Source organism: Spodoptera frugiperda, chromosome 1 (assembly GCF_023101765.2).
Source record: "Spodoptera frugiperda isolate SF20-4 chromosome 1, AGI-APGP_CSIRO_Sfru_2.0, whole genome shotgun sequence".
In the NCBI taxonomy this organism is placed as follows: Eukaryota; Metazoa; Arthropoda; class Insecta; order Lepidoptera; family Noctuidae; genus Spodoptera; species Spodoptera frugiperda.
In genome coordinates, this window is record NC_064212.1 from 11,714,614 (window position 1) to 11,728,852 (window position 14,239).

Below are 14,239 nucleotides of genomic sequence, written 5' to 3' on the forward strand. Positions count from 1 at the left end.
TTTACGACCAGTACGCGTAAACTTAGATTGAAAAATTGTTTTGTAGCACATTTATCTGCATTCTGTACAAGTGCGAGTGTTTTAAACGGGTTTATTTTTTAGTTTTAAATTGTGAGCAAGAGTGTTTGTTAGACAATAGTTTGCTAGCTTTTAATATCGATGTTATCTCCCAGACTAGTACTAGACTAATTTTATAAGCAATACTATAATATAAAACATTAATGTTTCATGTGGGAATAAATTCTGCATCTTACCGTCCAACAGTGAAATTAATGGTTTAAGTTAGTCACAATGGAAAATAATAGTACGTTATATGTAGACGTGTGTGTAGATGCAAATAACTCTAATTTTAAGCAAATCTACACAAATTAGTTCAAACTACTTTTCATAGAGCAAACATATTCACGAACAGTCTCAAAAGACCAAACTTTAGTTATTGCCTCTATATAGAGTCGAATAGATACATATTTCATATGGTAGAGTCGACGTTCCCGCTCGTATGTACATACGTAACAGATGCAAGCTTGTTTTAATTGTATTTTGCTTTTATTTTTTTTTTATTTCAGTATCACATCGACTGTATTTTTGTAGAGAATTTTCAAAATTTTCCGTTTTTCTAATTAATATTATCCATTCGAAGCTACAATTTGGAACGTGCACCTAGCATCACTGTCAGACAGACTGATGCACAAACCAATTTGACGTTTCTAAAGTGCCAAATCGAGGATTAGTTGAAATAAAAATGCTTTGACTTTTTTATACTAAATGGTTTGGTATCCATTTCGCCTGGTGGTAAGCGATGATGTGGCCAAAGATGAAGCACGCCTACCTATGAGCAACCTGTTCACTCGGGGCTTGAAGATACCCGACTTGTATTTAGCTGGAAACACAAACTTCGGCAAGGAATTCCATTCCTTAGCGGTTGGCACAAGGAAACTTGAAGAAAAACGCTTCGTGCAAATTGGTGGAATATCAACCATATACAAGTATATAATATGAAACATACAAACGTACCGTTATGAGAGATAGAAAATAAACATAACTCTATATCGTTGACATGATAATTATTACAGGGCCTTAGACTGTTAGTAGATGTGGTAGAAAACCATGTACTTACTAACAATCAACCAAACGTGTACAGAAATTTAGGTCATACACAGCTTATTCGGTATTCAACAAAAACATAGAACATTTATAACACAGAATTAGGTTATATCAACAGAATAATAAGCATTTATTATGTAAACAAGCCTTTGACGATTAAGCCTTTATATATGTCGCGAAAATTGGTTCGTTTAATGAGCAAATATGCTTTAGAAGTTTATAAGCGATATTTGTCTTCATAAATTATGAGTAATTTGCTAGATATTCCCTTAACAAGGAAAATTAAATTGCTCAATATATTAGATACTTGGAAGTTACGTAAAAATATGGAAACGTACCTAACATTGAGAGAAATTCTCTTATTATTTTAGAAGATAAGCACATTTAGGTCTTTTAAGATTAATTTTATGCATAGCTTAAGTAGGTACCTACCTAAAATTAAAATTGAGCAATAGGCTTAGTATCATATTTTCAGTTTCAACTTATCTGATAGCATTTTATAGGACCCCGGGATCGAACCTGACATTGTGCTAATAGAGTAGATGACTAATTTTTATTTTAAGGTCCGTTCTGTAGATTATTTTAAAACATTAGACACGTATATTTTACTTTCTTTCGAAATATCGTGTGACTTCTAGGTACGTTTTACGAAGAAATGACGTATTTGCTCCTACTCCTAAAGTTTGATTCGTTCATTACCTAACTGACGGACTAAATAGATTTTTAATTTTCATACCCCGTCATCATCCTTCCTTCCATTCTTCTATTGTGTTTAGAACTAGTAAGTCAACAGGCAATTTTTTTCAACACAAAACGTTAAGTAGGCTTCTTTAAATATAGAAAAGTACTTATCTAGTCTAAGTACATCGGTACATAGGGGTTTTTCGTAAATTTTTCAAGGGCACTAAAACAAACCGTTGTGTGCCCCTAATTAACCTGACTCGCTCGCCGTGATTAGGGACACTAATTAGCCCCTCCTTTTACGGTTTCATTAAAGGGTCTATGAGGTACCTTTAACAGGTACCGCTTGTTTTATATATATTTGTGCTTGTTGGGAAAATTTTAGTACTGTACGTAGTAAGATAGGTTGAATTAATTGTAAAATCGTGATTTTGTGAATATATGACAACAAGGTTTTAGAGGCTTCGATATTATTTATTTGATTAATTGTTCTGATCTGAATGATATTAATAAATAGTAAATTTCGCTACATAGAAATCAATACATTACCACTCATGGTTAAAGAAAAACTAGATGTTTTGCTCTATAGATAAATTAGTATAGAGAACGGTCAAACGTCGACGCATCAAAGGATAGATAGTTATAGAAAAACAAGTATTTATTAACCTCGTCCAAAAATAAAATTGACAAGAGCTATTCCAGTTGTGGCTACTACTAGTAAACTAACACTTACAATCTCGAGAATATTATTATTATAAAAATACTAGTAGTTTTTCACCTACTGCTCGGTTCCTATTGGTCATAGCGTAATTTTTTATAGCCTTCCTCGATAATTGCACTATCCAACAAAAACCTATTCAAATTAGACTAGTAGTTCGGAGATTAGCGCGTTAAAACAAACAAACCCTTCAGCTTTATACATTAAAAAGTAAAGTATAGATTATTTAAGTACCTAGTAAGTTGCAATTTAAAAAATGTGCAATCTTTTAAAGTTTGATGCAGAAGTGATAGCAAGACTTTTCTAGATAAATGGCCCATTTGTCGCTGAAGTCGCCTGTGCATAAGAGCTAGCCTAGCAGTATTGGCTGGACCACTTCAGATATTGCAAGGACATTCATGCCAATATTCCAAGTAGAAAATGTTTCTACATTAAATTTTGTACGAACTGCAAGAATGGGTATTATTTTATTGTACGTTGTGTTTGCATGCTTTTTATTGTGCAGGTATAAAATGATCTGTTGTGTAATTTTTTATGGTATAGGAGGCAAATGAGCAGACGCATTATCTCATGGTAAGTAATCAGCGCCGCTTATGGTCACCCGCAACACCAGAGGAGTCACAGGTGCTTTGCCAGCCTTTTAAAATTTCCACGAGTAGTAGAGTAGGTAATCGAAAACTCAGTACCATTGTTTTATTAAAACGTCATAAAAATGTTTAACGGGTAATTAAGTAAAGTACTTTTTTAATCTCAATTAAAATTAGTACTATAGTCGTAAAGATAAGAAATATAAATAGTATTTAGAAACAATAAACAGACAGATAATAAGTAGGTAACTATATAAGTAAAGCAGAGAATCCCGAGAATGATTCACGGCCATTGTATTATTTCAATAAGAAACCATAACGTTACATTTATAAAGAAACGAAAATGCTCCGATACCACAAATTAGTATTGGGAATGACAGGACCGATAATTTTCAAGCAAAATAAATTCCCACAACAAAAATGAATACTATATAACAAATCGTGAATAAATATAATTTGAACACGACGTTAAAACCCGGATACACAAAATCTGAAACATATAAGTGATGAGATTTTTTCAAAATAACAATTTGTTTATTGGAATAAACTATGCTTCGGATGGAAACTTGCAACAGTGAAGTGTCGACGATAAAGTTATTGATGTTAATTAAAATGTTACAGCACATTTATCATGGAACAAGTTTGTTGTGACAGAAGTTGTTATAGTAAATTCTTTTAATGATTCGATAGCAATGCTCGAGTTTGTTAATAGTGAAGATAGTTGTTACTTTTCTGAATCTATTTAAAGATCAATCAATCAATGAAACTAACTGCCGCACTTAGAGACATTTAATGATTACTTAAACTATTCCTTAGTAACGATTATATATCGAAAACAATTGCTAAGGACTAGGTTAAGTAACCATTAAATTACTCTGAGTGCGGCGGTAAGAGAATAGTAGAAAACAATAAGATATTAACTAAAACGTTGTTCACTATTCACCAATTAAAAAATCAGTTACAAGTTTCCTTGACGACCAAAAGCCAGTTTAAAGCCAATACTACCGAAGTATAGTCTTTCCCAATTATAAACCCTAAGCCCATAGATATAAAACTTAAATAAGTGCGATACATACTTGGTCTCATCAATGTAGACAGCTTCGAGAACTTTTGCAGCATACTGAAGGTTCTTTTGTAAAGTCTCTGCGGATATTTCACCCCTATTCAATTGTCTTAGGAGATAGCGTAATCTGTGAACAAAAGAGAGAAATAGAATTAATTACGAGACATTCATTATGAGGTACATTTTATGTGTCGGAGTGGCTCGAGTTCATTCGTGTAACGTTCGTTGTGGCGAGAATTATTTGCTAATGAAACAAGAAAGGGAGTTTGTTGAGTCATTCATTGTCATTGAAATTGTTTCTTACAAGCTTTGAACTAAAATTCAGCTTGTAAAAATAATTGTCGTCACGCTTCTTTACACAAAATCAACAGAACAACAAAAGAAAAAGTTTCCTACCCAACCGTTGAAAGAAAAACACGCGTGTAAGTAGTGCACGTTTATCCCTGAACATATTACCCCAGAAAATGGTTTATCTTGGTAGATAATATAATTAACAAGGCCAGAAGTTTGTATTTTCTCAACATTTACGTTATTAACTAAGGAAATCTAATTCCGACCTTTAAGGGCACTTACTAAGCTGAGCCAATCGTCTGTGGGTGTGGAAAGGTTCCCAGCGTTGGTTCTCACCCTTCCCCACATAAATTGGATTGCCCAGCTAATGCTTTACACGCACTTATCCGAGATTTCCGATATCAGATATTGCTCTTTTATTTGATTTCAACTCGAGAAGTGGAGGAAAATACGATGTCAAGTGCGAAATAAAATTCTTACTTTAATTCACTACTTATATTATATCCAATAGTTTTAAGATGTCACTTGAGTGTGTCGAATGAAGTATAATTAAAAAAGTTTATACATATCTAGACACAAGGGCAACAATGAGTTCTTGTAATTTAGCACTAAGGTAATAGTTCTTCTCAAAATAACTTTTCGACGAGCAAAAATAACAGAAGCAGAAAATGTATACTAGATACACCAAAAGTATTCATTTTCCATAATATATTTTAAAACAACCTGATCTACTTCCCATGTAACAAAATAACAGTAATAAAAGTAACATAATGGCCAATTCATAGACAACAGAAAAAATATAAACTGCTTGACTCGAAAAGAGTTCAAAACTAATAAGTCCGGATAGCAGAATATAAAAAAGAAAATATTTGCGTAAGTATCGTTCCTGCCAGTTATAAGGTCGTTTGGAAACTCAACAGGTAATTTCTTGTAGATAATTTTTATTTCCCTCGGATGAGAGAAGCTTAGGTTTTAGATTTTCTTTTTTTTTTCATGCTGTAAGTGCCTTTTACCGGAGCTATTTTTATAAAAAGGCGTTTTTTCACAACAAGTTTTAAAATTATGTTACTAGTAGTAATTCTGTGAACTTGTGAAGGAAGTCTGGTAGTTGGTTCGTTTATTTATGATATAACTTTTGTGTTTCCAGATGGGAATAGGATGTTTTACTAGTAAGAGGAAATGTTTATTATTTACCCCTCTTTGCCTCGTGAGAAAAGCAGTAGAAAATAGCTAGTTGACTATAAATAGCAGTATACCTATTACCATAATAAAACAACAATGCAACTCTTGCTGAAATTATTTCAGACCATTATTCTGTTGCTCTTTTTGTTTTGCCATTCCAGGGCTTCCGACGACTTTACTAAATCATTGTCCTATCTGCTTCCGTTGACGCGGAGCTGTGGACTGCCTCGCGGGTTACCGGGGCTCTGGTTCGAAAAGCAGGAGTGTGAACGGAGTGGTTATAGTTAGTAAGAGTCTGACACTCCCTGTCGCCACGCCCAATGTGGGATAAGTGAATGGATGATCTTCTCCCTCAAAAAAAAAATTCTTCCGATATTTGATTCAACATTTTCATAAAACGTTATACAACTTAATTAACGCTGAAATTTATACATAGTACCATTATTTTTGTAAGCTACTTTGCTCATTGTCTATAGGTACATTTGCAAGGGAAGTTTTTAGTTCTAGGTTATTTTCATGTAACGTACTAGAAACATCGCACTGTTTTAATATTTAGGTACAAAGATATTTGAATAAATAACGCTACATAAATTATGTTTATTCCGACATTCAAAAATACCGTAACCTTTTTCATCAACAATTATTTTGCATCATCCTGAGTTGTACCTATCACTTACAATTTGTAGACCGTTCCCATATGGATATTCTAACCTATTGTAACTACACAAATGACACTCTTACTACCCAGTAGTATTATCTACATCAGTTTAGATTGTGTGACTAACTACACCTAAATCAAAGTCCCTATTGTGTTGAAGTTATAGTATCAGTTGTATCTAATTGTGCCACTCAAGCAAGCTTAGGTTTCAATGGCTGGTGGTGGCAGCCTAATTTTGTATCAATATCTATTCGTTCTGGGATCTCATTGTCTTTGGAGGTATTAGACAGGGTGTGTGTGAGATGTTAATCCATTGTCGTGTGGTAGGAGAGCGATAACGTCATGCTATGCTCATGTAGGTACCTAATTGTTGTCCGTGTTTGAGACTAGTTTAGTTGTATCGTGTTAGTTATTTAAAATTACTTTGATGTGCAATAATTTAAGTTATTTTAGTAATTTTAGGACTTGTTTTACAATGTCTGTATAGCCGCTATGTATCAGATAACTTTGTCATACAAGTTTATCGGGCACTTATTTGAAGCTGGTGAAATAGGCGCTTAATCTTCTTAAATTGACGCGTATTAGGGATTCTCTTTTCATTCTCTACGTATCGAATATAATATCAGAGAAACTAGTTCGAATAAAAATATGAAACTGTTTTCATGGAAATGGATTTTGGCAAGCTATTCTATAGGTAGAATATATAGGTATTTAGGTTAGAATATCGGGTTAAAACCATACAACACGCACAAACCATTTTTATTTTGCATGAAATCCGTTCTACCGTTGCGTGATTGAGTATTCAACCGAACTTTTATATGTATAAACAATTGTGGAATTCTATACGACAAAATTTTAGAGTAGAATGCAATAAAAATACCGAACCACCAATCAATCCGCTCACATGTCCTTAACACTGCTATTATTCAGAAAACCAGTGAGCTGCGGTGACAAGCGAATCGATGCACCTATTCGTAAAAGCGAAAGAGGAAATATAAAACGAATGGCAATCGAAATTCAAAAGAATAGAGTGGGTCTCGTGTCGGCACCCGAGGGTTATTAAAAAGACAGTTAAAACGTTGAAGGTTTTATTTGAAATGCCTACTACGGTGATGGAAAGAAAGGTGATTGAAACAGATGCTCATGGTAAGATAACCACATTGGTTTTGCTACAATTATTACAAGTGTAACTGCTTGCAAATGGGACTCTAGGTTTTATTAAGGTACGCGTCCACAGGCCTGCATCGTACGCATCGCACGCATTCCGTATGACGTCATCAGTACGCATCGCATGTAGGTATTGCTGATGACGTCATCAACACGCTTTTTTTAAGTGGAGAAAATCATCCAATCTTCTCCAGCCTTGGGTAAGGCGAGAGGGAGTTAGTTACAGTGGACCCGGACACATAGTTTCACAGCTTAGTTATTATATTTTCGTAGTATAGCTACATAGTACATCTCTGGTATAAAAGCACCCTTAAAAAACTTCACTTGTTTTTTTAGTCTACGGACTAAAAACTTTAATTATATCTATGTTTAATTACCTTGTTACGAAGAAATTACTTTCGACTGCGAAGACTATATTTTATTAAAGATAAACTAAGTCTACAAAAAGAGAGCTGAGCTAGAGAAATAGTTGTTGTCAGTTACTATTACGCATGTAACTTGTAGTTGTCAATGCCCAGACTGCTAAAGGCAAAATGGTTTTATTTTATACAGTATTAATAGTTTCGGATTTTACATTGAGAATTTATAGTTAATGAAATAAGACTTGTCGGAGAGTTACCAAATCAACGATATTGTTGTTACAAATAAGATTTTTGTGCCTTCCATTTAATGTAAATTTGACTCTATGGTATTCATAAATAAGTTGTAAAATTAAATATTCTTACAATGAATACTACAACAAAGTAATTTAAGCATATTTGCAATAACAGACTTGTGGCATAATTCAGAACTTCCACTCACGCTCGGTCGGTTCTTATTATTTATTTCTTAATGGACCTATAAAACATTTCATAAGGAGATTGTATATTAAATCTTTTATAGATCTGTTACGAGATTTCTAGCGAGATCTTTTATCCCTCTTTATATTGGCTTTCATTGGTCCTTGAGTAAGGGCCCAAAAGTTGATCGTAGAGTTTTTTAGACGAAACTTCTCTAGGAAATAATCTGTGGATTTAGTCACAAAGAAAAGCGGATTTTCTTTGGGAAAAGTAGCATTTGTATATAGGATTACACAGTCGTATATGTATTTGAGCTATTTATCTATTACACATATCATACCATATACAGGTATAAAATTATAAACTAATTTCAATAAAATCACTTAGTTCAAAAGTGGTGAGTGAAGAAAATGGATTATATAACTTGGTCTGATGAAGAATCTAACCATAAAATGAGATTAAAATACACGCGCAATGTCACGCTTCTTTACGTTAATAATAGAATGGATAAAAAACAATTTATTTGCTGATGAAAAATCTATCATTTCCAACAGAAAATAGAACTCATTTTTCCTAGAAGTCCCATCTCAAAAAGTGAACGACATTTCTAAATAAATGTATAGTAACAGTTAGTTGGGACAATTTGTCTGGTAAGTGGATACCCTTGTCTGGACGTGGTCGCCCGGGACCTGTGATTGATGGAGACAGCAATAACACACATACAATAACTACTGGAGAGATTTTATGATACTAATTGCTTTTTCAATATAAGACTTCACGTATAAATGTGAGTTATGGATGTTGTGGCGACACCTGACATGTGACAAGTGACAGATGACAGAAGTCGCACATAGACTATCGATGATCAAATCAACGGATGACGTCATAAATATCCTACATCGCACATGTGAAGTTTACACGCGAATTAACATGGATAGAAAATCCCAAAGAACAACAGTTGGGCAGAAAGCCCGCCAGGCATGATCACCTCGCCTGGTCGGAAGATCCTCCTTTTCGTAGGGAACTTTACTCGCCGTTCCCTAAAATGTAAAGGTCAACGAGCTATGAACATCGAGTTATCGCCTCTGATACGCGCGATAAGAATAGGAAGCAAATTGGGATGTTTGCGAATAAGTATACAGTATTCACATTCAATTTTTTTGTCGAAATGTCAAGAACAATCAAGTGTGAGATTCCACACATTGTTACGTTATAACTTATTTTGCGTTAAATGTCACACCATGTTTTAGTAAGACGAGAAGTTATAACTACAGCTACGAGCCAATAAAGTTAAATGTGATTGTTTCAACATAATTTGACTATTAGTTAGTATGATGTCTGAGCAACCGGCTGCCGCGCAGCATTGTGTGACCCACTTTGTTTTGGGTCTGGGTGTTGTCATGCTTATATGAACTTGTGTGTTTGTAAACAAACCCACGACAAAATACTAGAAAAAAAATGTTTAGATAGCGCCATTCTAATTATAATTCGGCAACATGTTTGAATAACTACTTTTTTTGAGGGGGTAAATCATCCTATGCCGCCTACCTCAGGTGAGGCGAAAGGGAGTATCAAATTCTTACTGACTAAAAACCACCTCGTTTCTACTCCTGCTTTTCGAGCCGGAGTCCCGGTAACCTGCTAGGCAGTCCGCAGCTCCAGGTAAACTATAACTACCTACCAACCCTTTCAGGATGAGGTTATAGAAGCCTTTATTAAATCTTATACAGGATAATAGTATCTAGTTGTTTCCCGTAATTAATATTAATTAAGAGAACGTTGAGTAGCAAGATAAGTAATTATTATGCGTGGCTTGGATACGCCTCAAGCTTGCTTTCAGTTTTGCATTATGAATTTTCATGCATAAACTAAGTTTATAATAATTTTAATGTAACAACTTGTTTCATATTATGCCCCCTTCTATGAATTATAAACTAAGCTAATTATAATTTTATGGATATACTAATGATACTTGCGGTTAAATTGATAAGTCATATAGTAGTATATTCATTTCACACTGAATATGGAACTAAAACGTAGAAAAGTCTAGAAAGAAGGCACTATTAATAAAATTTCTTATAACACTATCATGACAGTATAATGATACTTTTCCCGTCGCATCCTCAACATTTTTCCTCACAAATTATAAGATAAAAGACCAAGATAAAGCGCTGCCATCGCTTTGTGTGGCAACCCTTTGTTTTAAAACGATAACTATCTTTTACTTTTTCTAAAAACGTAATTCCTTTTCAAAACCTTAGACTGGGAAAGAGGGGTAAATAAAAAATAATGTACTATGAAAATTATTGGATCTTTTTGAGCAAAGAAAGTGTAGTAAAAGGTTTTCCGATTCTCATATTTCATTTAAGGAGGGAAGTGGGGAAGTATTGCTCGAGCATGCGATCGATGCTAGGCTCTCAATGGCCGCGGCTCCATTGTCTTCTCTTAAACAAATTTATTGCTTTCTTTTTATTGGCGTGTTAAACTTTACTATTATTGAAAGGCAATCTGTTTATTTTCTTCCATTTCTTTTGTTTAAATGAGATTTTTAGGCAACTTCGTAATTGTGCTAAATCGCTAGAATTAACACTTGCCATTTTCTTCTGCAATTCAATCAGCTATTTAAATATGTACAGTGGTTTTTATTTCTATTAAGTGTAACCAATATTTTAGAATGCTTGTTTGGAGGGGGAAATCTTCCAAAGACTTCTCCCGCCTTGGGTGACGCAAGAGGCAGTGTCATACTCTTACTGACTAAAAACCATCCCGTTCCTTCTCCTACTTTTAAACGGAGCCCTGATAACCTGTAATATTATCCGGAGTTCCGATTCGAATTTTAGAATGCTTAGTGTTGTACTAGGTATACTATCTAGGTAAAGATTTTGTACATATTCTTTTTTTAAAGATCTCACGTCTAATCGGTTTTCTTTGACGAACAACCCATTACATTATTATTAATGTAGTAGATACTATCTTCATTTCAATAACTTCCTACACAAGTATATAGACTATAGCCCGTGTATCGTGTAATATTCATTGTAATATGGTTGCCAGTGATCCGTTCACAATCACGTTACATCCAGTCGTTTGATCTGTGATGACCAATAACTGCTATTGTTCGCAGCTCAGAGAGTTCGCTAGAATATTATGTATAGAGCTATATTATTATATATAGGTAGGTATACTATGAAGAGACTGAGAGATGAAACTTACGAGCAAGATTAAAGATGGGGCCCAGTAGGGCTGATGCCTGATGAGGAGCTGCGGACTACCTTGCGTGTTAACCGGGACTCAAGCTCGAAAAGCAGGAGTAGGAACGTGGTGACACTGGTACTCCCTCTCGCCTCGCCTAAGGCGGGAGAAGTCATTGGATGATTTTCGCCACAAATGGTGAAAAGCGGGTGTACCTTGTAAAGCGGCATTACGTGCCGTAATGCGCACCTCTGCCTAGACCTTCGAGGATAAACAGCGTGATGTTGCATTGCATTAAACTAACATTAAATTATTTTGATACTGACCATTATTCACCATTAAAATAGTTTACAATGAGAATAGCTAAGTAACGTAATATAAAAACCTATTATTTATTTCACCAGACGTCTACATCTCAGGAAATGTTTCACATTTAACAACACAACGCACCCTTCCAAGTTCTATATTAAAGTCTTGAAGAATAAAAAGCCGTCAAGAATTTGCGAACAACATTAGCTCTTGCGACTCCTGACTTTTTATAAAAATACTTTCAAGATGTCGTGGCCTGCGTTTTGAGGTCAAGTCGCCGGTAATGCCGCTTTGCAAAAAATATCTGGAATATTCCATAGGGAATTTTATGCTGGGGTTGAATAGACTTTTACAGTACGGCAGTTAGTTACGAACCTTTATGATAATTACTGTATTTTGACAGGTAATTTAACATTTTAATGAAAGGTTTACGGTGTATTATTGCTATTTATTTTACTTTGTATTAGAATAACATAAAATACCTGTGACTTATTACTTTTGTCAGGGGTAAAGTTATCCATTTTAAGTCAGAGATGAACCTCTAGCTAGACATCTATCAAATATAGCTAAAGCTAGAACTAAGCTATTCACTAGACACTAATCGCACAAACACATCATGTTACGCACTATCACACACACACACACGAAAAACCAACAAAAATAAAATGGAAAACTTATCCCAAACAGACCATTCTCTTCGCAAAATAAACACAATGGACTGCAAAGAACTATTCAACAATAACCATTCAGTGTGCTTCATAAGCTGTTTAAAAGCAATCCGGTTTGCGTTCCGATCCCCCTCCGGTACCGGACGAAATCATCCGGAATAATTGACCTTATTACTCCACAATGAACGGAAATATCCGAGTGTGCCGCAAATTTTATTTGGTCGGCTGTTGGATTGATGTTAATGTTATTAAGACAGGATGGGTAGGCTGATTGCTTTAATAGTGGTAGGTTCTTTGGCTATTGAGCTTGGGGTTCTGATTTCGAGTTCTAGACTGTGAGCTCTAGATATGAGAGGTGGACGATTCTATTTTGACTTTTTGTAGCCGTATCATCATCATATCCACTGCTGAACATAGGGCTCCCCCAATGACTACCACATAGGTTGGAAGAGACCTGCATCAAGCGGATCCTTGCGATCTTAACCAGGTCGTCTTACACCACCTTATGGGTGGACATCTTATGCTGCGCTTGCCGGTACAAGGTTTCCTCTTCAGAAACTTTCTGCCCCGGCGGCTGTCGGTTGTGCCCTGCCCACTGCCACTTCAGCTTGCTTATCTGTTGCGGTATGTCAACGACTTTTGTTCTTTTGCGGATTTCTTCGTTCTTTATTTGGTCTCGCAAAGAAACTCCGAGCATAGCCCTTTTCATAGCGCACTGAGCGAGCGAGCTGTATTGGTTAAGTAGAAATAAATGCTTTGACTTTGGTAAACTATGGTAGACCTTTCTGTGTACTTATTCTCATGAGGTGTTAAATCACTTGCTGAGCTCAAGATCAGAATCAAAGTTAAGTCTAGACTGTTTCTTTATTCTAGTTGCTATTCTAAGAAACCCCCAGACCACCTCGAATAAAATTAAGTACACAAAATATTCCTTTTTAGTGTTCGCGTTTAAGATTATCTAATATCATGCAACAACCCTTCAGAGCGAAGCAATTACCATACAAAATTTACGTGAGAATCGCAAAAATCCCTGGGGAACGATGAAAAAAAAATTCTCGTGAACATTTTGGGAACTTCGTACATCTTTACACACAAGTCTTTACATATAAATATATTCTATCTTTTTCTTAGTAAAAAAACCAGACAAATGTTGTGTAGTGACACATAAATGTAATTTCTGAAGAACAAAGCAGGTTTCAGATGTCTTTCATTAACTCAGTCGGGATTAAACTATAAATTATGCTGAGGACCTATCTCCCTGGGGTGCAGTCTTAAGATTAAATGACGACTTTATTATTAGTTTTAACCTGAGATTTTTTATATTTTCTTACAATTTATTTTTGTAACTAAGTTGGTCTGGGTGAAGTTTATAACTAAATATTAAAATTATAATCACACTCATATTATAAACGTGAAAGTTGTCTGTCAATCACGCTGAAACTACTGAACGGATTTTGATGAAATTTAGTGTACAGACAGAGTGAGCTCATTTGTTATCTCACGCAACGCGAAGTTGCTTGTAGAAGCTAGTCTTAATCTTATTAATAAATATGAGCTACTTATTAAATGATTTCAAATATTTTGACATATTAAGTGATTAGATTTAAGTAGTTATTTGTGAGCAAATATATATGTTTTAGATAAATCTGTACCTTGTTATAATTAGGCTTCATGTTACAGAAAATAGCGAGCTACGTTTTCTTTTTCGTATGCAAATTCAACCAACTTTATTTGAGACTCAGTGAAGAAACAAATCAAATTGGAGAACAAGCAAACTAAAGGGGCTTACGTTAAACAAACATAACAAATACATACTTAGTTACTGAATAGAAATATATAA

At 34.7% G+C, this 14,239-nt stretch overlaps 1 protein-coding gene across 23 annotated transcripts in view; it reads right to left on the reverse strand.

The window, feature by feature from the left end:
- LOC118273360 (dual specificity calcium/calmodulin-dependent 3',5'-cyclic nucleotide phosphodiesterase 1) overlaps positions 1-14,239 on the reverse strand; it is a 531,383-nt gene that overhangs the window by 45,744 nt on the left and 471,400 nt on the right. For all 23 annotated transcript variants that reach the window (XM_050693908.1, XM_035590291.2, XM_050693916.1 and 20 more), the window contains one exon: positions 4,167-4,280. In XM_050693908.1, the coding sequence (XP_050549865.1) occupies positions 4,167-4,280 (114 nt within the window). The remainder of the gene's footprint in view (positions 1-4,166; positions 4,281-14,239) is intronic.